The sequence below is a fragment of the Erpetoichthys calabaricus genome, chromosome 17 (genome assembly GCF_900747795.2).
Source record: "Erpetoichthys calabaricus chromosome 17, fErpCal1.3, whole genome shotgun sequence".
Lineage (NCBI taxonomy): Eukaryota > Metazoa > Chordata > Cladistia > Polypteriformes > Polypteridae > Erpetoichthys > Erpetoichthys calabaricus.
The window spans coordinates 99,219,329-99,245,597 of record NC_041410.2 but is presented as its reverse complement, the minus strand read 5'-3'; the positions used below and the strand labels follow the sequence as shown (position 1 = coordinate 99,245,597).

Here is a 26,269-nt window from a genome sequence, read left to right as displayed (position 1 = left end):
GCCAGACACGCCTCACTGACCCGATGACTTAGGGTAGTAGATTTAAGGTTCTTTTTGGCACCAGGAACAAGTGTTCCCTTCATGTCCACCCAAGTTTCCATTTGAGAATTAGAATAACAAGTGTGAGAGATGCTTCTCCTATCAGCCTGAAGTGGTAGAGAATGTGCGTAGGCAGGGGAGGGCAGAGGGTCATACCTCACTACCTGGTAGCCATTGCTCTCTGGCTTTTACTTCTTCTTGGCCTTTCACCCCTTCTTTATTAACACTATAATTTCCAAGCCTCTCGTGACAATCCCCCTCGTGAGGACCCAGAGACGTAGTGAAGTAAGAAAGTGCTGTAATGGCCTACCCAGAGACCCCCTCAGCATGGCATGACTTTTGCAGTGTCACTGAGATGTTTCCTTTGGAAAAAGTGAGACATGTATGGAGGCTGGGCAGCACACTGCGCTTACTCCTCTGTTCTCTGGTAATAAGTTTGAGTTCCCCCGCCGTTTCCAGAGTGCCCTCTTTTGGTGAGCACGTCCTCTTCTTGCTGCTTCCTGTGTGTCCCACTAACCCCGGGTGTGTAGTTCTAATTCCTCTGACTAACAGCAGTGTGCTCCACATCTCCTGTAGGCGTCACCCCCTGAGTTTGCACATTCATTAATCATCGTGTTCTCTATATGGTGCCTTTTATGGGTGGTCTCTATCCTGGCTCAGACTTTGAGTTGGACACCATGTCACACTTCATGACAGCGTCTCCTAGTCTCGTCACCTTGAGGATGTCAGATCATACGCCTAGGACTTCCTAACAACTTGTCAACACAGTTTCAGATTTTCTGTTGTGCCTCCAAGTATTGCAAGTGCCTGATCAATGTGGAGCTTTAACATTTGTGCCAACTCCAAAGCTCTAGAGAGTCTGGTCCTTGCATCTGTTTCTTGAGGTCACCGTTGGTCTTCTGTGTCCTTTGTTTGTTGTAGACTTAACTGAGCTCTGCTCTGTGTGTGGACGATGTACCCATTGTACTTCCGGCTCAGTGTCATTGGTTTTCTGCTCTCGCACACAAAGGAGCCATCCTCACTGTTTGATGATGTTGTGGCTCATCATGGTGAGTCACTGGGGATGTCACACTACACAACCAGAGTGTCCTTGGGTGCATGCTGCCACTGAGAATATGTAAAAGAAGGCCATGACTGAAAACCACTGCAACACGTGTATGTGTGATTGTGACAGGTGTACTGCGCCCGTCACCTCATGTAGACACCTGATGAGCCTGATTTAAATCAGTGATGTTAACAGCAGGGGGAAACCCCCAAGATGTGGATCACGGGTGCCGCTCTTTACCTGCTTCTTGCTTGCTTAGACCACACCCCTTAATTCCATGAGGAGTTTGGGTGACAGATGTACAAAATCCCTAAAGGCTTTGTGGAATCAGTACACTGCTGTAGGGTTGGATCCCCAGCCAAGTGTGACGGACTAAAGGGTGGTCTCTCATTTTTGCTCTAATTTACATATTTCTGTCATTCCACTGAAATGAGCCCCTCATTCCCCCAAAGGGTATTAGTGGGCAATTATACCAATGTGGGCCATCATCTGTATTGCTGGGCATGTACCTCTTCACACTGAAAGACCACTGCTTTCCTGCCTTCGCCCTGTCATTCCCACAAGTCTTTGGACCTGACTCTGGCCCACCAAGGATGAAGGTGAAGGTTTTGTTTTTCTGCTCTGCCCAACTGGCATGTGGCTGACACTTCAAGGTTTGACACCAAACGGTGTCCACAGCAGTGGGTGACCGTTTACATTTTATTTCCTGAAGCCAGGCCCACCTTGAATCATGTGACATGCACGTTTCAATAGGCACTTACATTTCATTGCCAGTTCAGACACACAAATACTTGTCCCCATTTCCTCAGCATTGCTCTGTGCCCCTCATGTTTCTTGTATGTGTATTTTTGCTGTGTCATGTTTGCCGGAGTGCCAACTACTGCCCGCCCACTTTCACTGTTCATGTGTCTTGCTAATTTATGGTGCCATCCAGTGGGTGCTGCAGACAAAGCGCAGCATTAGAGATTTGAGTTCATGGGGTATGACTAGTGCCCACTTGATGAGTTTGTGCCTGTAGTGGCATATTTGTATGGTCAACCACTTGGGTGCGCTCATTTTTTGGAAGTGGATGATGTGTGCAGCTCACTCGCTTTCAGAGGGTGGCGCTCTGGAGAGGTGGAGACCTGATTACAGTGTGTGGCCGATCGTTGGCGCGATGAGTGCTGCCCACACGCTGCTGTCTTTTTTTCTTTGTTCCGTTTCTTTTGTCCAGGAACTCCTCCCCTCCCTGTCCCCTTCCCTTTGCCTCCTGTCTTCTCCTGCCTTTGTCCGTTTTGATTTGTTCTCCATCTTCATCCGACAGGCAGTGTCTGGCGCTATGTCAGGGCGAGTGCTTCCTACACCCCTTATTTACCTCCTCTCTGCGACCCCAAGGACGGGCATTTGCTTGTGGATGGCTGCTATGTAAACAATGTCCCAGGTCAGAAACCAACGCTCTCCATTTCACACTGCGCCGCTGACCAGTTGGACATTGGGCACCCATGGCTTGGAAGGAGACACAGACCCTTTGAGTCATTTCATCCATCTGATCGATGCCCAGGCTACAGCAGGCAGCCCCCTCTGGCACCGAGCTGCGCGCTTTGCTTCTTTTCCAGCTTCTCTTTTGGGCGCCAGAGAGGTGCTGCTTGCTGCAGATGGTTATCATGGTGGTCTTGTCTTTACCCTTTCCTCCCTTGTGCTCATGGTGGGTGGGGTTGCATATGGAGATGGGTTAATGCCTGGCAGAGCCACTGTATCCCTTCCAACTCATGGCACGGCCAGGCCTGCCCCTGCAAAGGGAGCCGCTGAGTGCAGGGCTGGACTGGTTGGCCCTCTTCATTGAATCTGCACAGCCCATGGGGTATGGGTGGTGTGATGGGTCAAAGGGTTGACTGGTGACCATTTGGGGAATGCTGTGCAGATTCACTTGGCTCGCCTCCTGCCCCACCGGCGGCTGGAATGGGGGGGCACATTGCTGCACTCATGTTGTTGACACCTGATTGAATTTGTCCCTCCCCTTCGTGTGGATAGGCTCACTATGGCGGTATGTACGGGCTAGCATGACCCTTTCCGGGTACCTACCGCCACTCTGTGACCCAAAGGATGGCAACTTGCTCATGGACGGAGGCTACACCAACAACCTGCCAGGTAAGTAGGGGCACGTGGGGGAGGGCTGCCTCAGTAACACTTTTTCTCCTGCAGGCGGTGCTGCCACTCAGGGCTGTGAGGCCTGAACCCTGAGGGTCATGATGGAGTAGTGAACGACACGGGGAGCTGCTGGGAGTTCAAAGTGAGAGACCTGGGCCTTGGGAGGCAGCACCCTAAACTCTTGCAATCCCATCATTGGCATAACTGCCTAAACGAACCACCACACCAGAAAATTCTAATTGTGCAGCATTGCCCCCATAAACACGACAGTACTAGGGAGTGCATTGGGCAGAGTTGCTTATTATTGCCCTTCCTTGTTGTTTCCTTTATGTAAGCACCTTTCATAGTCAATATTCCTAGGAACAAGCACAGCCGTTGAAATGACAAGGAAGAGTCGCAGCAGAGGTTTGGATTGAATTGACCCAATGCTTGCTTGTAGGGGGGCAGCTTTGAGCAGTAAGAGCAAATTGTGACATGGGTAGCCATGTTCTGCCTGTCCGCTTTATTTGATATGGCTGTTTACTTTTGAAGGACGATTGTGGTTTGGGCGTGATGGTGTACTGAAGTGCCTCATAGATTAGAGTCTCCAACTTCAATATCTTCAATAATTACTGCATTGTTAATAATGACAAAGAATTGTGTTATCAATCAAACAACCGTGGACTGGGATGGACAGCACAAACTGTGGTACTGTTGATTCAAACATTCCAGCAGTGAACAGTAGAGCATGGTGTACTTGGTGATCTGGACCTGGCCCGCAATATAGATTTTTGAGGCTGCCGTGACTTTTGACTTTTTTTTTGATTGATTTCTGAACTTTAAGATGAGAGCTGGTTGAACATTTTTCCTCTCAAAAGTCACAACAGAGGTGACTTTTTACAGTTGTGGCACATACATGACAGCTTTTGTTTTCTTGGTTCCTGTTTGTGACCACCCATCCTTCAGGGTGGACATCAATAGAAGCTTTCTGTCCAGAGGTGACACCACGGTGTTCTGATGTCTTCGCTTTCTTCAAGGATTTCTTTGAGCAGCACACAAAATGGAGTGAGGCCTTTAAAGGGCTCGTAAAACAGGCCAAAGTCCCCCCCTAGGTTCACCCAAGGGTTAGGTTCACCTGCGGCCTCCACAGGCCCAAAAAGGTGATCTGGGTTCATAATGTATCTTCCAGAATATAGAAAATACAAGGGAGAAGCTCTGTGAAAACCCTGGCTCAAGAGACAAGTCATGTCCCAAATCTTTATAAATGATGCAAAGACGCAAAGGTTTGTCTAACAAGGCTTCCCATAATGATAAATCAAAATCCGCAGTCCAGTATTCCAAATCCAAAAAGAGAAATAAAAATCCAGGAAACCCAAAAATCAGTACTGCCAAGACTATCAGTCTCTTAAGCATTAATGATCCACTGATGGACCTCGTCCTCAGACCTTCAGTGGTGACATCAGGGTGTCTGTGCCCTTGTAGAGCCACCCATCAAAGAAAAGAGAACATGGAAACACGACATATTGATCCTAAATAATAAATAAATGGCAATATTAACAAAAGCACATAATTACAATAAACTGAAGAAAAATAATGCTACACAACAAATGAGACGCAGAAAAGGAAAATGAACATAAACCAGGAATATAACACAATATCAGGATATCCACAGAGCACTGCATCAGCCAGTCCAGCTGGTCATGGTGATTGGACCTGCAGCGGTTAGTGCAGAACGTTAAATACAAGCCCACCTTGTTGTAGGCTTCATCTCGGATTGTTCAACAAGGACACATGACAGCATTCTCCACTAGAAGCCCCCATAAAGGCTGTGAAGCACGCAAACTGAGGATGAATCATCGTTGTCACATCTCCTGAAGTGAGGACCTGATGGAAGCCACAGTCTATTTGTTCTTCTTACTCCCTGGCTCAGGATCTGCTCCTGACTGCCCCATCACACAGCCTTGTTCACTTGTCTTAGTCCTGGCTATCGGGGTCTCCAATCAACCTGTACCTTTTTTTTTTAATTATTTATTTATTTATTTTTGGTTTTTATTTCAGGTTGCTGTGGTGGTGGGCTCAGTTTTGTTTTATCCTAATCAGGTGCACCAGACAGCTGATCTTTCTTTACAGGTGAAGGGCCACACCCTGTGCCATTTGTGAGACTGGGCACTGTAGTGGCCAAACTTAAATGCTGACTTCAATGCACTCAAAGTATTACTTGGTGTTTGTGCAGCGGACATAGCCAGGAACATGGGGGCCAAAACCGTCATTGCCATCGATGTGGGCAGCCAAGATGAGACGGACTTGTCCAACTACGGTGACAGCCTCTCGGGGTGGTGGCTGCTGTGGAAACGCATCAACCCGTGGGCAGAAAAAGTCAAGGTAAGGAAAATCGTCTTTGAGCCATAACCTAGGGCTCCTCTACTTGTGCCCAGTTTCCTGGTGTCCATTTCACTTCTCCTGTAGTTGACACCTCTGCCCCAACAGACTTCAACCATGCTATTTCCTCACATGCTTGCCATTATGATACACATTCCCTCCCAACCCCCCAATATCAGCCTTCACACCTCTTATGGTGGTCCTGGGTTTGATGAATGTTGATGTGTCTTGTCAGTTGCTTACTGCTTTGCCCCTTTCACAAGTGGTCACTACCCATGGCAGTGGCTGTGCCTGCTGTGGAGGTGTTCTTAGTGCCCTTGCTTAGTTTGACACACATGTCTCCCAATGCTGATGCCCATTATGTGTTGTTATTATACTGTATCTGTGGTGACTTTGACTTCACCCATGTCATCTTTGCTGCTGTCTATATTTTCTGTGGCCTCTTTTTCCATTTTTCAAGCAGTCTGCCCAGAACTTATGCGGTGATACTTATTTTTCCAAAAAAACTATGGCTGGTGCCCGTTGTGACTCTTGCCATCTTTTTGTTAGTTCTCTCTCTTTGTTGCCAGTGCTCAAGTCTTCTGTGATGATACTGCCCCTTTCTTCTGTCGCTCCACTTGCTTTTCTGAGATTTGTGGCCACATCTCCCATGTGTTACCCATTTTCCCCATGCCCGCAGTGATGACCAATCTTCTCCTCAACGCTCCGGGCAATTTTTTTGTACTTGTGTCTATTAGGACTTCTCTATTGTTTTGTCAGTTGAAGTCTATGATGTGAATGCCCGCTTCTTCCACAGAGATGCCATTTAATTTACTGAGAGCTGAGTAAACAAGTGAGAGGTCATATCGTGTGCTGTGCCACCTGCCTAATGGCCTCACAATGCTCTTTTTGTTTTCTTTTCTTTTAATAAAGGTTTGCAGCTGATGTTTACTTTGAATCATGAAGTTCCCAGAATGAAGTTGAATCCCCAGCTCTGGATCGTCATCCAATTAAAACAATCGCATGCTTTGCTTTGCTTGCAGGTCCCAGACATGGCAGAGATTCAGTCGCGGCTGGCGTATGTCTCCTGTGTCCGTCAGTTGGAGGTTGTGAAGAACAGCGCCTACTGCGAGTACATCCGGCCACCCATTGACCGCTTCAAAACCATGGAGTTTGGAAAGTTTGATGAGATCTATGTGAGTCTGTTCACAAAGCAGGGAGTGTGATTTCAGGAGACAGAGCAGCCATGAGGCTTTTGGCAAATGATGGGAAGCCTGAAATGGCTCCTTCTGGTCCTAGCGAGTCCCCACACAATGCTTTTTTTCTTTTGATCAGGATATTGTCAGTCTGGAAAGCTAATGCTATCACTTTTCCATTAGGATGTTGGCTACCAGCATGGCAAAGTTGTGTTCAGCAGCTGGAAACGGGGCGACATCATAGACAACATGCTGAAGGATCGGAGGTCGGCAGACTTTAACGACAGAAAGAAAGCTGAGGTGCGTGTCTAAAGATGTGCCATCCTACCCTAGTGCCTACATAAGTTGAGTTTAAATGAAGACAGAAGCCATGTCCATAACTCGCTGACCGTCGTGTTTGATGTTTAGAATTGTGTCTGTGACTTCAAAGAAGCTCTGTGGGCCTGGAGAAACCATTCCAACATCAGTAATGAACAGATGATGTGCTGTGCTTCTCCAATACCATTCTTTCCCTTTAATTTCAGAGTGGCTCCTGTTTACCTGCAGACTTCACAGACCTCGCAGAAATAGTTTCCCGAATCGAGCCTGTTCAGAGTTTTGTGGCTGCTGAAGGTAAGAGTCAGTCGGAGTTGGGGTTTCAGGTCTGATATATGGAGCATGTAGACATGGACATGTGCCTGAGCTGGCTTGAACTCTTCTCACATACACGACTCCACAGACTGAGCAGGCATTAGCCTCCGGTGTCAGTCAATCAGGTGACCCATCGTAATTCTTGTGGTCCTTGTGCTCTCCACTGGTGCCATCAAATGTCCAGTCATAGACTATTGGAACTTCTGACATTTAGCAGAATGCATTTCTGCATTCATTTTTGAATTTTCAAATTGGTATCAATTTGCTGTTGCACGCCATTGTTTAGTTTTGTGCTTTTTGGTTATGATTTCCATTGGTAAGTGTGCATTATAACCCGAGTCGTATCGTGTGATGTCTATGCTATTCCAATATTATGGATTTAAAACGTACTCATTTAGTGCTTTTTGGATGTTTTGGCATTTTGAACTCTGCTTGCTTTTCAACAAGGACATTTAGCTAGCGTTTGGGACTTGGTCTTAGTATTCGCTGCTTTACTGGTTTAGACCTTTGCCCATTTTTAACAGACTATGATTCTCTCCTGTCTCTCGGTCTTTTAATTATAATTCTGGCAGTATGCCTTTCCCTGCTACTCCATACTCTTTGTCTAATAGCACTCTGTGCTATTGTTTGACAGGACAGTTTTACAGAGTTAGACATGAAAGGGCAGGTGATGACGTTGAAGTTTAGCACTTGTTAAGTTTCAGGGATCACTGTACGATAAAGTGCCAGGCTGATGACCTTGCAGGTGTTGACTTGGACTGTGGACAATTGCATGGTTAGTTAGTAAATGAAAAGTGGGCCCTAGTGCAGCAAAGCCTTGTAGAGCAGTGCTTTTCAAAGTGTGGCCTGTGCACCACCAGTGGTCCCCATATGTGTGGCCCAAGTGGTCCACAAGCTGATAGTCTTTAGGGCAAAGTGACTTTTAAATTACTTTGATATGTTAATCTGCTATGTACATACTTGATTACTTTATTTGTAATATTGAATGGTGCTGGCAGACGTCGGTGCTGCTCAGTCAATATGCTGAGATACATGAGAAATGGCATTAAAACTGCCACCACCGGGGGGCCGACCGTCTAACTGTTTTGCTGACAGTAACAACTTTTGCTTCAATTCCCCACTTTCTTCCACTGCTCCTGTTTGCTTGTGGTTGCTCCTTTCTCTCTGTCTTTCTGCAGCCTCAGTCTGTCTCTGATCTGGGTCACAGCGCAGGTCTCTTCGTAACTCACTTTGATGTCAGCCTGTGGAGAGCCCATGTCTGATCAAGGCTGTCCCTTAACTCCAGGTCACTGGTGACGGGCACATCAGTGTCTGCTGTTAATTGATCTTCATGGCTAAAGGGTTGCAGTGGATCACTGGCTGAAATCTGGGATTTTGAAATGCAAAAGTATTTTTCACATAAACGCCTGCCTTAAAATAAATTTTGGAAATGTAACATGGAATTATGTTAACAAGTGACTATCATTCTCAAGTGGTCCACGGTTAGATTTTTCTTTATCAAAGTGGTCTTCAGTTGTTGAGTACCCCTGCTGTAGAGGATGTAGCCGTGGTGTCCTCATTTCATTGAAAGTAAGGGGAGCCTCAAAACCATTTAAATCACAAAAGGCGCTGCCTCCTCCCAGACTCTGCTCAGCCAGTAGGTGTCACCACATTACCAACTTGCATGACGTTTTTTCTTTCCAGCCGAAGAGTCAGACTATCTCACTGAATATGAGGAGGATGGGATAGAAGCTGTGAGAGAGGAAGAGGGTGGAGAGGAGGAGGACGACGACGATGACGAAGTGGAAGATGAAGACCCTGACAACCAGTTGCAAGCAGAGTGGGCCAAGCAAAGTGCATCTGAGATGGTAAGAAACAACCTCATTGCGCCTTGTGTGCTTGAAATGTAGCCTCAGGATCAGCCCAACGTGTTTGTACCAGAAGGGAGGCTGGAGTTAGGCTGATGGAGGGTCACTCTCTGATGCTGTCTCACAATGGACAGTTGACAGGTTTACACTGTCATGGCCAAGCATTTTTGAGTGTACGTCATGGTTTAATTGAGGACGTTGGGATGTTTTGTTTTGTTACCATATTTACAATGATGTGAAAAGTATTTAACTCCTTCCTGATATCCTGTTTTATGTATTTCTCACAATGAATTGCATCAGATTATTAGACGAAATGCAACATTAGAGAAAGTGAACCAGAGGAAATATGTAACACCACTTCTAAATTGATACATAGTCAAGTTATCCAACACTTGTATTGACCGTGTGAAAAGGTAATTACCTTCTTAGTTCTTCACTCAAACAGATGACCAAAATTCATTGTTGATTTGGCTCTGCTGACTAGTTACATCCAAGCCTGTTGAATATAAACGTCACCATGCATTGACCCTCATTGTAAGAGTAAAGTTGTCGTTTCAAGGTTTGTAGAAGAACGCTAGGCCTCAGTCAACATTTTCACTGCTCTGGGACTCCAGGGCACCACAGTGAGTGCCATTATCTCAAACGGAGAACATGTGGAAATGTAAAGAGTCCAAATGACCTCAGTTGCATAGCAATGACTCATTCATTAAGTCCCAGAGGATTCCAGATGTTCGCCCAAAGATTGCACGGCTCAGCTAACAGACCAAGGCAAAAAGGGAGAGTAAGGTGGAAGAACCCTCTGCTAACCAAGAGGAACACCCATGTAAATGAGTGCTAAACCTTTTGGAATAATAGCAGGCAAGTCAAAATTGTTTTGACAAAGCAAGGCCTACTACATCTACCACTTAACAGGGAGACCCTCAGACCTACAATAAAGACATAGAGGTGCTGGTGTGTTGGGGTGGCGATGTTTTAGAATACTTGCCATTATTGAAGACCCAGAACATGTCTGCTCATGTGGCTGTGACCTGCAGCTGAAGCACTATTAGGTTTTACAGTGTGGCATAGCAGCAAGTCGACAATTGAATGGCTCAGAAGTGGAGTGGCCCAGTCAAAGTCCTGACTTGAACCCGGCAGAGCACCTGAACCAAGCCGTTGGCATTCACAAATCTACCAACGTTTCTGAGTGAAAGCAGTTCTGCAAAGAAGAATGGGCTAAAGTTCCTGAACAGGAATGTGAAAGACTGCAATCACATTTGAGGAAGTGTTTAGTTGTTGTTATTGCTGCTAAAGCTACTGCAAGCAAATACTGAAACTATGGGGGCGATTACTCTTTCACATGAGTGACAAAGGTGTTGGATAGCTTTGTTCCTTAAGTAAAGAAAGTTCTGATTTCAGAACTGTTTTGTGTGTTCACTCAGGCTCCCTTTCTCTAACATTTGCATTTTGGCTTAAGGTCAGAGGCTTTTCATTTTGTAAGGTATGCAAAAACGGAACATATGGGAGAGGAGCATCAGGGTGAATTTCAGTGTCCTGCAAAGAGTAAATTTGGATGAGTACCTGTTTTAGTTAGCAATGAGAACAAACCCCTAGGAAAGTAAAATCAATTCAGTTTATTATTGGGTGAAGGGTGCTATATTCACAGCCAGAATCCAATACAAAGAAATGTCATCTTAGATAAAAGAACCAACACAATATGATTACATACAAAGAATGATATATCATGGCCACCAGGGGGTGTATCAGCATGACGCAAACAGGCAGCAACCCACACGTTTTTCATTTTGATGTGAGAGAAGTTTCCCACCAATGCCCTGGACAGTACAAATGCACCAATTAGCACAGTATGGCACTTTCTCTTCTTCTTTCTCTCTCTCTGTCTCTCTCCCCGTCTTCCGCCTCCACTCCTCCTCCGGCAAGCTTCGTCCCTCTTCCTCCCAACATTGGCTTCTCGAGTGGAGTGAGGCGGCCCCTTTTTTAGTGCACCACAGGTGGCCCATCATCATTATCTGGAAGTTCTCCCAGGTGTGGTGGAAGCCCAAAGTAGGGCTCTGCAGCACCTCCTGGCGGCCCCCATAGAGCCCAACAGGGCTGTGCCAAACTCCAGCTCCCGTGTATCTCTGTGGGCATCTGAGGTGCTGCTGCATATCCAGGGGGCTGCCATCTTGCTCTCCAGGGGAGACATCTGCACCCCCAGTGCTTCCTTTATGACGGCCTCTCATTCAGGGAAGGGCCCCAGCCGTCTGTCACAATGTGTATGCATCTTTTCCTTTTTAAGGACCCTAAATTGGATTGTGGCACAGACAGAATGATGATTAAAACAGAAACTAATAAATCTAATCCAGTGATTGATGTCACCATGGATGTAACTGGATACACTGGGCCCCCGTGCTTGTGTCACACTGATGTTGCTTTACACGTTTGCTTCTTTAGTTCTAAGTATAAATCCCTCCATCTATAAAACACATTTTCTGTATCTTCTTCATGCACATATTTGTGTTTCAAGCCACAATGTTGAAATTTGGCACACAGGAACTTTTCACCATAGGTGACATTTTTGACTTCCACCTTTTAATCCTCGCATAGCACCCAAAGGAAGCAGCAGGGGTGGTTTTGGGTGTGAGTGGTGTCAAATCGACAGAGAAACAACACCACAGAGGTTGAAATTGTGATGTGATGACTACCTCCATTACATGTCTGGGTTTCATTTCGACCCATTATGTTTAACTTCTCCCTCACTATGTTTATCATGTCTCCAGGGTGCCCCAAGTGTAAATTGTCATCATCACCACCCCAAGCTGCCCCATAGTGTTGTATTTGATACTACATACGTTTGGCTTTTTAACTTTTGGCCTTGTCCCCATTTCCATGAGCAGTTGTAACCCCACATCTGACTCTAGCAAATTGGGATCACCAGTTGCATTTATTCTAAACTGAATACTTTTTTTTTTCTTTGTTTCTTTAAACATACAACAGAGTTTAGAAGTATCAGGGAAAAGTCATGAAAGTCAATTTCAAAATACCACAGTATGATCTCTGGACTGAGAAGCAGCACTTTGTGGGGTGTGATGGGGTAGGTAATATGCTTGCCTTTTCATTAAGATCTCAAAGTTCAGTACCTGCCCAGAACATTTGCTACAACCAATTATAACATGACCCCAAGCCGCCCCAAGTGTTTATTTATTCCAATTTCAGGAAGGAAAACGCCAGAATATTGCACAGTAAGAAAAACTCTGTACTATATGAAAAAAAAATATAAGATAAAAAGAAATATGTCACCCAACTTAAGTTTCACACCCAGGGTAGAAGTCTTTTATAACCACTCCGTTGTGGCCTTTATTCTAATATTCTTTGTCAACACGTAATTAGCGACTCCAGCAGTTAGCCTTGACGCTTCCTCTAAACTCCACAGGCAATTGACATTTGCAAAGAAAGTGATGGTGCATGCAGTCCAATGCCTTTGCCATTCCTCAGAACTCGAGGACATGCAGGTGTCATTTAGCAGGCCTCACACTTTCTCATTTGTGTTGTTAGGATGAAGAAACATCCATCCGCAATCGCAAGAGGCTGACCTCAGATGTATTCCCCTCTGCAGATGTGCCAGAGCCTTAGTGAAGACGGAGGACACCACAGGATAATAAAGGACATTGAGCCTTCCACCTGAGCCAGGGACACACGCATAGGATTGGGGGCATGAAAACACAGACAGGTGTGGCTGTGCTTCGAAGGATTAGATGGCTTATCCTAATGGTGGATCCTACAGAGATGCTCTTACTTTGTTCAGCATGTTTCTTGTAAAAATAGGAAAAAGCAAGACTCCTTTAGGAAGCTCCCACCAAAGACCCCCATGTCAGTGTTACTGAAGACTGGCGGAGAATATCTTGGAAACAGAAAAGTGGCAATGGTAACCCATTAGGACCCAGGGGCACCTGGCAAGCAGGCTTGACTTTTTTAAAAGGTTAACAGAAAACAGTCCCAAAAATCACTGTCCTCCAGATGTGGTTTCTTGTCACTCTGGTGGAAATGCCAGGGTTCTTTTGTTTTATAAACCCGTCACTTTCTGCATAGTGCAGGTGTGCCTAAAAGTAAATCCACACTTTCCCAAGTTACGCTGCAGAGCTTACCAGACAATTGCTTTCATGCGTATGTACACCCAGAACCTTGTTATTGCCTCACAAAGTATGGGAACTGTATTAGAAAGTCAAGTACAGTGTGAATTTAAAGCATTCAGAATCACGACAAAATGGGTGAGCAATCATGTGACACTGTGTTCGTTCAGGACGTATGGTTGCTGCGTTAGTTTGCACCTGTGCGATGAAGAGCAGCATGTAAAGAGATTAAAGTGCACCTCATTTAATGTGCTATTCCGTTTCCTAACTCCTGATTTATTTTTACCTTTGCAATATCCGCTTTCAGATGCTGCTTGTCTTGGTCAGGATTGGAGAAGCCAGTGTTACATGATAGGTAGCGGACCTGGATGATACGTCAGTTTATTATGTTTCATAATTTTACATCATTTGTTTGAGTGCAGGAGCCATTATCAGTTACTGTTTTCAGTAAACATGGGTGTTTTAAGAAAGGCACACTGCGTCTATTGTGTAATAGAAATAAAAGCTAAGCTAATAAAGGACAAGGCAGACTTCTCAAAACTCTGCCTTGTTATAACTTGCGCAGATAACCGTGAGCTTTGAGGAGTCACAAATCCTAGCCTGTCAACACTGGGAGACCAACTACCGCCTTTCCAAGCATGAACATTCAAAGATGGTAAAAATAGCCACCTCTGTTACGTGTCCTGTGCTCATACTAGATGGGTGGCTAAAATGTGACGGTCACTCGTGCTCAATGGCGTACCTCCCGGGGTGACCTTTCACACATCACAAGTGATGTTCTTCCTCGGCTCTGCTCTTTTGGAAGTACTGTTAAGGTTGCCCTATGAAGCTGTTCGTACTGCTGCCACCTATTAGCACCTACCAGGCTTGCAGTAGACAAAACCATAGAAGTTCAGTTACATGGCAGGGTTCTACCTTCATATCAGTATGAAATGTGTGTCTATGTAAAATACAAAGTCAATGTATACACGTAGCAGAAGGCGATAAACCGGCAGATGGGGATACCGGATGAAATTCTTGCAGTGTGCATTAAAAACAAAAACTTTTATTGAAAACGTGTTTTATGTTTAAATATATCCACACGTTTAACAACACATCATTAAATGTGCACACAACAGGAAACAGAAATGTTTTTTTAATTGGAGTATTCGTGTCTTAAAAGTAATGTCTGGGCTTGCATGTCTTCTGCATGTAACAGATCCCTTTAGGAATGTTACCCAAGGTGCTGTGCAGTTCAGCCTAGTTGGGGAGTCAGTACTGCTTGTGCTCCCTGTGACTTCCTTTTGGATTAAATAGGTTTGACAATTTAAAGGTGGAGATTTGAAACAAAGAGGGAGCACAAGAAAAAGCTGTGGCTAGTACAGTGTTTGTTTGGCGGTGGTGTGAGGGAGGGAGTGAGGAAGAAAAAGCAGCACTTTCATTGGTTCAAGCCGGAGACGTGAACACCTGCTGTCAGATCAGTTGGAGTAGCAGAACACTAACAAGCATTACGGCAGGTAAGAGGCAAACCTGTGTGCTTAACGAATCACTAATAGATTTGTTATTTGCTAAAAATAATGTTTCTGTCTATAAAGTATATACAAGTAACAAGAGTATATCTACCAGCATCTTACCAGTATACTGTGATATTAATTTTTGGCCACACCACCCAATCCTGTATGTTTGTTTTACTGTGCGTTTCTTTAAATTTGAATTAAGCGGCACTCTCCTGTACCGTATGTCTTTACACCCCAGGACCCCATCACTGGAGTTGCCCACTTATGCAGAACTGCAGTGTAACTCCAGTATGGAGGTAGGACACACTGTGAGCGAACATGTGGCCTCACAAGTCCATTTAAAGACTTAGAATTATTAAAATGGACAATATCAATGCCTGCTGCTCTCCTCTTTTGCCAGTCCCATGGATATGGCTTGATGTCAATGCATTGAAAGGTTACAGCGGAGCAGAAGCCAAGTAATTTATTGATTTATTTTATTTTTTTGTTTTTACATTATTTTGTCACACATTTCCAAATATGCCCTACTACTTTGTTAGATTAATTTTTAAGCATCAGAACAAAACATAAAGACACAGATTATCATCATTTTTCATGTTTTTGTAAAAAGTATCATATAAAGTGTGCAGTGTTCAGACATCTGGGTTCAGTGCTTTCACGGCCTGCGGTTTAAAGCACAACTCAATTCACAAAGCAACATCAGAGCCACCTGACTGTAGTGATGGAGCCAAAAGACATCATTTCAATTACAACAAGCATCAACGTACAAAATGGTGGATCCGCAGGGCCCAGCATACAAGCCGCAGTTTAATAATTGTGTGACATTGTTCACCCTTTACAGTCCCAATTGAACACTGACACTGGTCCACACCTTGACATTTAAGGTTGTCTTGCTGTCCCAATAGTTTTTGTTGTTCTTACTTTCCATCCTTGGACAAATCAAAACTAAGATTAACCGTGCTGAGACAACGTGACAGCTGCTTTTCTCCATGATGGTTGATTAGCGCTCTCTCTTCATTCAACAGATATCTTGGTGTGGGTCATCCATCTTTTACACAGTATTGAGAGCCAGAGGACATTCTCCTTACAGTCCTCTTCACAAAATGTCATCTCAGTTTATCCTTGACTTCCCCGTGTCCGTGTGTGCCGTTTGTTTTCAAAGGTGGGCCTGGCTTTTCATGTTAACAGCACACCTCCACTTGTGGTTTGTTTGGTAGCTTCTTCCCTTCCATATTGTTATTTAGAGCTCCTTATTCACAGAGTCTAGAGCCACATGGTGGGCTTGCCTGAGCCATGCTACTCACGGGGCATCTTAACCTTTTGATTCTTTCTTTTATCATTGTATGTTATCCTAGTTTTTGTATTTGTCCTACTGCTGCAATATTGTACAGTAAAGATGGCATTGACCCCTCCGTTTCTCTGACACACGCTAGAGGTTGCCACCTAAATCCTCAGCCCCTCCGTGTCAGTTTGGTTTCGTCATTCCTAGATAACAGCACAACTGGGACTGGTGGATATTTCAGGATGGGAACAGTTTGTCTTATATTTGTAATTATATTCCCTGTACAGTAGTTGGAGCAAATCAAAGGCTATTAGAAGAAGGATTTACAGTATATGGGACTTTAATTTTACACTAATCTATTATTTCAAAGATAAACTGTTATGCAATATTGTTTAATAAGATGCAAACATGACATTAAAATTTGGAGAATGCTTTAAGATATTTTATTTCTTTAAACTGCAGAAATACAGTATTGATGATTTAATGCAATTTTCTTTAAGAAAAAAATGAAAGCAGTGAGAAGTGTGTGATGTTCTTTTTATGTCTGTGTCCTCATACTGCTTGCCTATAAGCACAAAAACTCTTCAGATTTAGTCGAATTTTACATTTTTTATGGGATTATTTTTTATCAGAAAAAAAACAAAGTCGTATTCCTGTGTGAAGAAATATGCAATCCAGTCAAGAAGCCACTGGGCCAAACCCCAGGAGTGAGGATGAGGAAGGCCAAAGGGAGATGACCACCGTGGGAAGCACAAGGTACTTGTAATAACCAGAGGAAAATGTTTTAAGAGTTTGATGTTGGTGGGATTATACCCCCTTCTGTCTGGACATTAGCATTTCTTTCCTAAAGTAGCTGTGGAGCCCCCTGTTGTCAGCTTTTTATCAGCTCTTATTATAGATGTCACATGCACATTTAATCCCTCATTCTGTGGATTTTGCTTTAACAAAATGCCTTTGAAAACAACAAACATGAAGGGCTTTGTTTTGGCATCTCACACCTTGTTGTAACTCCATAGCAAGTCAGTGATCGCTGCACAGTTTCATCCAATTCCGCGTCTTCCCCATAACTTTACTGATCTTTCTGCCTGTAATGCAATGGGCCAAAGCCATCAAAAGTGACAGATGCACAGATTTTGTCATTTGAGGCGGCACTATGCATGTTTACAGCCTGCATTTCAAAGGCGATGAGTGTGTAGACATTTGTTTGAGACTTGAGACATTTTAGATGGAATGAATTTAGTGTCCTATAGAAATGGTGACGTCCTTTGAAAGAACATAAGAAATTTGACGAATGGGAGCAGATGACTTGGCTTGCTAGAAACATTTTTTTTTTTTTTACTTTTATTTTTAGTTCCAAGAGTTTTTAATGTTTCTGAAGCTGAATTATCAAAATTTTACTGTTTTACTGTAATGCTATTTTTGAGTTAAGATTTTCATTTTTATTTGTTGTTTTTGTAGTGCTTCACATCGCCTTTCAGAAGTCTCCATGCACAGTTAATGGTTGCTAGGGTCCTCCTCCTTAACCCGCATCCCAAAGACTCACTCAGTAGGATTACGGACTTGATCGATGAGCAGCCGCAGCGTAATCGTTGTGGGTCAGATACTCTGCTCAATGACTCTTTAGTCTGAACTCGGTTTGAAAGACCCAAGCACCACCTAGTTTTTTACTTGGAACACCATAGCAGTTTCTCTTGATCACCTTTAGCCAGCAGACTCTTCAGGGTGGTCTGTAAAAGTCTGGCAGTAAGAACTGACCACCCTGAATAGCCAAACCGATTTGTGTTATCATGGCTGCCATAACATTTGGCATCAACCCTTGAACATCCTGACCCATCGGTCCACGCTCATCTCTCATTTCTACATGAAGATGTGGTAATGGCAGTGGTGATTCCACTTGAGGCATCCGCTGTCATCTTTCATCGTCTGTTTCTCTTCCTTAGCCATTACAGGCTGACAAATTCAAATGTACTTCACTGAGCAGCAGTTGGCATTCGCAATGCTCCATTGGGTTCCTTACGTCTGGTGAATTTGTTTTGCATGCATTCAAGCTACATATCCACGCCATCATAGTAAATTTGGATTACAAGCAAAATAAATTGGATCGAATCAAAAAAAAAAAACCAGAGCAGCCGCACAAACCCCCTGTAGCATACAATATGGAGAGGCAGCCATCTGAGAATCACGTCATCTGCTCTGTGCACTGCCTTCAGAGTCCCACACGCCTGGAATGAGCAGAGCTGCCGCCACGTGCCTCCTCCAACTGCTTCTCTCCAGTTCTTGATTTATTGAAAGCTCAACGGGGCTTTCCTTCTGTCATCACAAAGGTGAAAAGTATTTCGAGCCAAAAAACTGAAATTGCTTAACGTGAGGAAAGCCACCTTTGGAGTTTGGCATGCAGTCCTACAAGATACTTGACACGTGCACACAGACAATACGCACTATGGCGTATGCGAGAACAGCTTTATTTATAATTATTTGACCTCTTTTAGGTTTTATAAAACATATTACTTAAAGCTTTGGGTACAAATAAAAATATAAAATGGTAAGCTCATTAAAGTGCCAGGGAAGAGGTAAATGTACACAGCTTTAACACACAGATCCATAAAATAAATCTGTCCATGAACATTTTGAACCCATGCTCTCCAACCCAGGGTCTTCGGGGACCTGAGCCTTGACTAGCAGCCATGGGCACACCCCACAGTGCCCACTCACACAGTCACCATCTTGTGGGTTGTGAGCACTGGTGAGAACCATTGACAGCGAGTTAAGGGGCACAACCAGCCAGACATGTGTGGCTTCAAAGCCAATGCAAAAGGTGAGAGAAGAAGAGGAACCTTCAGGTCATGGCATCTCAGATCAGGGGAAAAGAAGTCGATCAACTTACAAAAGTACTAAAAATAAGGCATAGTCTCTGCGTCCATGAGTGCTTTAGCAGGAGATGTCGCAAAGCGTCGTACTGAATGTGCAGCTCAAAGAAGTGAGACTCCTTCCTCCACAGAGCTTCACCTCAAGCCCCACTGACTGTGGACAAGCAGAAGCTTGAAGCTCCATTAATGGAAAAGTCCAGAAAAATAATCCGTACCATGGCCGCGCTTTATTGTGAAGGTGCAAAAAGAGTGACCCCTCATAGCTTCACGAGGGGCTCAAACTTGAGCCACAACCCGCCTTCTGCCCTCAGGATGAGCTGATTTTTACGGCGGACCTCGGCGCAAGTTGGGATGACTTTGAATCGATGCAGGGTCAGCGCCAGCACCACTTTAATTTCTGACATGGCAAAGTTTTGTCCTATGCAGTTTCTGTGGAAAAACAAACCAAAAAAATGAAACTTTAAGAGTGAACATCTTTGAGTGCAGCGTCAGACTCCAGTCATGGGCTTTCGTAAGTAACTACTAATCACTGTGCACACCATTTAACTTCTCTCTTACTTCATGTCATTTTAACATTTAGGTTCCTTTGTTTTTGTTTTTTCCGTAGCCTTCTTGGCGATCTGTTTACCCCTGGAAAATGTGCCAAAAACATGGAATTGTTTTCAATAAGAAAAGATTTCATTACCATAAACACAGTAGGAAGTCTGTCTGGTGCCGGCTTTGGCATACTGATTCAGGTTTAGCACGCGTCTTTTGAGACGGTCACCAACACACAGCCATATGTCACAACAGGGACAGTTGACTCGTCTTTGAGCACTTTTCTTGCATTTTTTTTTATCTGTTGCTTGGCTGTTAGAGGATTAGAATATCAGTGCATACTTGACACGCTCCTTGTGTTATTTTGGGTTTACCATAGTGCAAGGCTAGTGCTGCCCACATTTACTCCGGACACAAACATGGACAGTTCTGGCATTCTGAATTGTGCTTAGGGGGCTAGCATATTTCTTGTCCTTACACTATATTGCAATTGTTTATCCTTTTTGTCACACAGATACTGTCACACCATGGTGAAGCTTCATGTGACCAAGTTCACTAGTTCTGTCATGGTGGTTCAGTCATACAGTGCAGTAACATGCTTCAGAAGAGCCACTCAGTCTATTAGGAGACACAGGTGGTGTAATCTAAGGAGCACAAAATCTGGACCCCGACCACCTCCCCAGTCATCAAACTCTGATAATGAGTGGGCACTGTTACCTGCAGTATATTGGCATATACACAAAGGGGTACCATTTGTGCTACTGAAGGGGTGTGCTCTTTGGACAACACAGATAATTGAAGTATAATAACATCTACTACTTGTTATGACAATAAGGGGTGACATCTGTCTTTCCCAGCTAGGGCTCTAAATGGGCCTAGACTGGCACTAGGCATTGGTTTCAGCACACATTGGTTCAATTATTGCTTAATTTGAGGAATTGTTTGGTTTCAGTTTGTTCTAAAACTGCTTTTACTGCTTTCTCTTTGCCATTGTGTTTTTCATTGGAGGCTCCACCCCACTCATGAATATTGACAAGTTAACAAAAATTGGCAGAATGCATAGAAATATTCATGATTTTTTTCATGTTGCATGATATTAATTCATCCACTAGATGGCAGCAAAACGGTTCTGAAGGACTTGTTTATTTGGACTTAACACTGTAAAGAGTATTGTTACACAACCCCGAGTCTGACTTGGGCTTAACTGTAATTGCAGAGAATTCTGAGACCAAGTCTCGCCTGGGGTTAATGCCAAGGAGGTCAACTAGCTAACTCAACCCATTTGTATCCATCATACAGTGCAACACCCATTCCAATAACACATTTGAAGTGGGGAAAAAAAAAATGGAAGGTGGGTCGAAGCATTACACATTGACAGTGTTTTCAGCTTGTGAGTGACAGAGGGTCCATTTAAGGATTGTTTAACATATGAGAGACCCGAGATGGTCCTTCTGCTTCATTTATATACCGAGTAGGAGAAATGGAGCAGCCCTTACCTTGGCCCTGCTGAGAAGGGGATGAAGGCGTGAGATGATCTTCCTTGGGAGTTCTCAGGATCAAATCGGTATGGGTTGTAGACCTGCAGGGTCAAGCAGATGGACAGATGAGAATTCTACATTTGCCAGACTTCTCAATGTGCTTTTTAATCGACGGCCCTTGTACTCCACAGGACACATGTTGGGTCGGCCCCTCACATGGGATTGGTGGCTTGGAGATGCTAGATATTCTGAAGCTAAGGCTGGGCCTACATGGAGCACTTTACAGTCACAATGGGATGCACTCCTAGCATGGAACTTCTCTGATGTTTTGATGTTTGAGGATGCATTCAAGGCAGGACTGGTGGCACTGAGTGCACGTGGAATTACCTCAATTTGGTTCTCAGCTTCTTTCTTACTTTTAGAACACTTTGTTGTGAGAACAGGCCTTTCAGCTCAACAAAACTCACCAATCCCAGTCATAGAATTTCATCATGTTGAGTTTTGAGGATCTGCGAAGTCCTACTGTCCACCACACTGTTTGGTTGTTTATTCCACCTATACTTTGTAACATTTGTGTTAAAATTCCCCTTGCCTGGTCTCCATCCATTCCCATGTTCTTGTTGAAGAACTCATTTTAAAGCAACAACCCCTTGAAAGTCATAAGGTGCATTTCACTGCCTGTGTTTTGCAGAAATCCATTTTTTTTCCTCCAACGACTAAGCTCTAGTTAAAGATGGAGGAAGGTATGTGGAATTGTATTACTCCATCATACAGAAGATGGAAAAATAGAAAACTACAGCCACACTGTCAAGGTCAGGCTGACCCTGAAGGATGAAGGTCAACGGTCACTCACATCAGTGACTTGTAACTGGAGAGGCAGATCACAAATCTCAAAGGCTTTGAACAAAAGGGGCCTTCATGGAAGAAGCCCTGTCTGAAAAGAAAAAAAATACATCCTTATCTATAAAGAATCTGAAAAATGTCAACTGGAAGGTCTTGGGCCCTGATGAGACTAAAAGGAGTGTGTGGTGTACATCAGCACTGAGGCAGCACCATGGCAAGGAACTGCCAGTTTGGTCAGGACTGATGTGGAGATCAAAGCTGTACCACCCAGACAGGTCAGGGAGGAGAACCTGCTGACCTCAGCCAGCAAACATCTGCAGAAGGAGGTTTGTCTTTTAACAGGACATCCTTGACAGAGCAACAGTAGGGCGGCTTCAGATGAAGAAAATCGACAATGAGACAATATTGCAAAATGAATAATGAACCTCAAGCTAAATAGCCAAATTAAATAAACATGATATTAACAAAATAAAGAAAAACACAATCCAAAATAAACAACAAAAAGTCAGCAACACCAACAAATGTAAAGCATAAAACAAGCGGCAAATTGAGAAAAGTAAAAGATGAAAATGCAAATGGACACAAAGAGCAGCAGACCTACACGAAGAATGGAGAAGCACAAAGGGTGCCAAACTATCCTATCCGATAGCTCAACTTAGCGATGGGGTGAGGAGCACAGAGAAGAGCTGCTGATCCTCGGCACACACCGCTGAGGTGGCTGCTCCTGATGCCTCCATGTAGAGATGTTCCATATTTGTCCAACCGGGAGAAGACCTCGGGGCAGACCCAGGACACTCTGGAGAAGTCACTTCTCTTGGTTGACCTGGGAACTGCCTCAGTATCCCCCTGAAGGAGATGGAGAAGGTGGCAGGGAAAAGGGACAGCTTTGCTTAGACCACTGTCCCTCACTGACCCACATTCTATAACCAGTAAAAGATGGATAGACATGGATGGATGGCTCAGCACGGACCTGAGGCCAACAGGTGGAACATCACGAGGGCTCTGAATGTGACACAGACAAGTCCTAACTGAATGACAGTGGAAAAAGGGACCAGGGTGAAACATCACATATCACAAAAAACAGAAATGGACAAAACTGTACATCAGATGAGAAACACAGAGAGACTGTCGTAGATGACAGAGAAAAGGCTCTGGTGGGCTCGGAAAGTATGGAGAGAGTGGTGAGGAATGAAGTGGCCAGCAGAAAGGAGGGGAAGACCAAAAAGCAGATGGATGAATCTCTAAGTATGCAGAAGGGGAAAGAGAAGATGGGTCAACCCCAGATTAAGAAAAAGCCGGAGGAAGAGAAGACGTCTTTTGCTTTCATTCTGGAAGGCAGCAGTGTGGGAATCTACCAGTCTTCTTGACAGCCTGCTTACCTCTGGATTTGGCCACACGGCTGGATTGTGGTGAGTCCCATAAATGCTGATCAAGCAAATGTTGCCTACAGAAGTGAAAAAGAGAAATGAGAGATGAGGATCACCAAGGCACAAATGAAGAGAAAGTCTACCCCACCTTGCACTCTTGTGAACACTCTGGTGTTATTTTAGGTATGTGCAATCCAGTTCTTTAAGACAGACAGACAGACAGACTTATTTGGTTTTCTCTGGTCTTCCTTGTCATGGCGCCATGGAGAAGCAACGTGTTGCATGTGGGGCTGTTACACAACTAAGAATTTTGTGTGACGGGATGACAGCCAACAGTTTTGATCATCTTGGAAACCTTTCTGGTCAGGTGATCTCACTTTGTCATTAGGGGTTATTGACTGATGGGCAGAAATGGCACATGTATCCAGGTAGAAAGGACGTCTACAAACACAAGGCTGGTCCATTTTCAGGTATGGCAGAGACCCTGCCTCCCGCTCTCTAAAAAGAAGGTCTCAAGCTTTGAACGAAGGAGCTACAGGAGAATCCTGAACATCAGCTAGATGGACACACTCACGAGTGAGACAGTGCTGCAGCGAGGCAGTGAAGTGAAACTGTGGTAGTTAGGAGGAATATTGAAGATTAAGAGCCAAATCTTCAGCAACAGCTCTAGAAATGTGGCAGGAGAGGAGTTACGCAAGATTGTGTAAGACAGGAAGATTTAAAAAGTGAACAGGGTCCAGAAGAACATGGTGTGTGGGTGGATGGATGACATCGACTGGGAAAAGACAAGGCCAAGTGGGAAGCAAAGTTCTGGGTTTCATCTGTGACTTCAAGCAGTCATGCAAGTGGATGGATCAAATCCAAATCATATTATGGGATATCATCTACTGTTAAATTCTGCTCCGTACTTGTAAATTTTTTATTTTTTATACTGTATTGAGGATTTGTTCTGTTCTGTGTATTGTATTGACCTCCTTCTTTTTGATACCCACTGCACGCCCATCCTACCTGGAAAGGGGTATGGACTACAACACAAAGTGTGCAGAAGGTGAAGGGGTTTGAATACGCACTGGGTCCACTATAAATAAAGACCTGCACACTGAGAGGCCTCATCACAGCACCCATGACCTGTAGTTTAAATGAGGGCCTCCATTCACCACCATCCAAACCAAGTCACCTTTTGTCAACCAACTGACAGAAAACAAAAATAACTCGTTAACACTAATCCTAAAAGAAAGAAAGCAGAATAAAGAGATCCATGGATGAGACCCACAAAACAAAGCAAACATCTGGCCGAGACCACAACATTTCATAAAACATATGGAGGCCTCACACATAATCAACGTGCAATGGGTTGCCTGTCTTAATTGTCACCACTACAGAATGAGGTTCATCATACAGAAGAGCCTTCCATTTTGGGACACCTGTGAGGGGGTTTACAGTCCCTTCATCACTTAGCAGGTGTCTTTTACATGAGACCACTCGCATCCCGTCACCATTGTCCTAACTCACCCTTTGGGATGACCCGATCTCCGGGCACTTTCAAGTCTTCAGTGAAGCGGCGGGCCAGGGCCGTTACTGGAGGGTGCAGCCGCAAGCTCTCCTTAATGCACATGGTTGTGAACGGCATCTGGCTGAGGTCATCCCTGTGGAATAAATGAAGAAGCGTTGAGGAGATTCTGGTCGCCACACTCGGACATCTCTAGATGCTGCTGGACAACAATTCTGAAGAACACATCTGCTCATGACAGGGGAGGCCTAACTACCTTAGCTGGTCGCTGAAGGACACGTCTATGTGATGTCCAGAGCTGCCTCCTCACAGCTGTGAAGGAGACAGTAAGGAATTATGCATTGAGCACAACTAATGGAGACCAGTGGAATCACACTCAGATCACAGCCCCTCAACAAAATCTCAGGTGAGAAGAACAACTTTAACAGAGCAGGCCATTGATACCCTTGGCATTGACATCCGATGAAGTAAAATCAGGGTGGGATTCAAGGATCTCCATAAATCACAAAGAAGGCACTGGCAAACCAGCCATTCTAGCAACCAGAGTCACCTGCTGGGATTCCCCTAATTCATCAGGGGTCCACTCAGTCTTTCTACTTCAAGATCTTTCAAGTAACAAAAGATGGAGATACAGTCAGCTTCTGTGGGGTTGATGTGGTTGTGTCTGCAGCAGTGAAAACGCCAGCCTCGAAGTGCCTGGCACACAAGTGAATCTGCTGTTACTGCTCTTCATCACGGCCTGCCAAGTCGTCTCCACTCACCATTCGATCTCAGGTGTGTCCCGGCCCTCCAGGATCTCGTTAATCTCACTCCGGCACTTCTCTTGGTAATCTGGATGCTGTGCCAGATTGTAAAGAATCCAGCAGAGGGCACTGGCTGTGGTGTCATGGCCTAAAAAACAAAACAAGGAGAGAAGTTCTGTTGCAGCTTGATGGTGCAAAGGGCTGAGTGTGTATGTGAGGGAGCCGTGAATTTGCTTGGGTCGTCAGTACCTCTTACAACGGGATGCTGTACAGCTCCAGCTTCATTTTGGGGACACGTGTGCCAGGGATTGGATTGGGCTCAGTAATGCAATACCAACAAAAGGACACACAAAAGAAGGATGTGCAACAAATTCAAGGGAGGACCCACAAACCTCAAACTTAGGGCGTTATGACAGTAAGCATATTATTAAAAAGAACTGACAATGCATGTGACTCCCGACACAGGGCTATTCTTGCCACACAACTGAGGCTTTGTCAAGCAAGGGCAGCGGTATCCCAACCTTTGCCAGCCCAAAACGTTTTACCTGCAAACATGAAGGTATCAGCGTGTGCTTTGATATCTGCAGCAGTGAGACCTTTCCCATCTTCATCCTGAAAGAAATGACAAGAAGAAGCAGAGCCACTCTTAGCAAGTTCAGCTTCAATTCATGTACATTTTCCCCAGCCCTGTTAGATTGTTTGGCTTTCCATGGCCACGCACAACCTGTGACTAAACAGCAGATGTGTCTTGTCACAAGTGGGTGGTGGCTGCAGGTTTTCACTCCAGGCTTTCTTCTCATTCTACTGCTGATGGAC

General features: G+C 44.5%; 2 protein-coding genes across 9 annotated transcripts in view; one reads left to right on the top strand and one right to left on the bottom strand.

The window, feature by feature from the left end:
• The window catches only part of pnpla6 (patatin-like phospholipase domain containing 6), an 85,917-nt gene extending 71,239 nt beyond the window's left edge, over positions 1-14,678 (top strand). For 4 of the 6 annotated variants that reach the window (XM_051920530.1, XM_028822906.2, XM_028822907.2 and 1 more), the window contains exons 30-37: positions 2,388-2,504; positions 3,095-3,211; positions 5,424-5,572; positions 6,592-6,744; positions 6,928-7,044; positions 7,269-7,356; positions 9,058-9,221; positions 12,756-14,678. In XM_051920530.1, the coding sequence (XP_051776490.1) occupies positions 2,388-2,504; positions 3,095-3,211; positions 5,424-5,572; positions 6,592-6,744; positions 6,928-7,044; positions 7,269-7,356; positions 9,058-9,221; positions 12,756-12,833 (983 nt within the window). In that variant the 3' untranslated portion in view covers positions 12,834-14,678. The remainder of the gene's footprint in view (positions 1-2,387; positions 2,505-3,094; positions 3,212-5,423; positions 5,573-6,591; positions 6,745-6,927; positions 7,045-7,268; positions 7,357-9,057; positions 9,222-12,755) is intronic. The other 2 variants (XM_028822909.2, XM_028822910.2) reach the window with 2 other exon arrangements.
• Positions 14,679-16,534: 1,856 nt separating this feature from the next.
• The window catches only part of LOC114667567 (cytochrome P450 4F3), a 66,141-nt gene continuing 56,406 nt past the window's right edge, over positions 16,535-26,269 (bottom strand). For 2 of the 3 annotated variants that reach the window (XM_028822920.2, XM_051920547.1), the window contains exons 8-13: positions 25,999-26,065; positions 25,472-25,601; positions 24,713-24,846; positions 23,213-23,277; positions 21,009-21,091; positions 18,785-19,404 (exon numbers count right to left, since the gene is read on the bottom strand). In XM_028822920.2, coding sequence (XP_028678753.1) covers positions 19,233-19,404; positions 21,009-21,091; positions 23,213-23,277; positions 24,713-24,846; positions 25,472-25,601; positions 25,999-26,065 — 651 coding nt within the window. In that variant the 3' untranslated portion in view covers positions 18,785-19,232. Of the gene's footprint in view, positions 16,674-18,784; positions 19,405-21,008; positions 21,092-23,212; positions 23,278-24,712; positions 24,847-25,471; positions 25,602-25,998; positions 26,066-26,269 lie in introns of those variants that run through there. The other variant, XM_028822916.2, reaches the window with a different exon arrangement.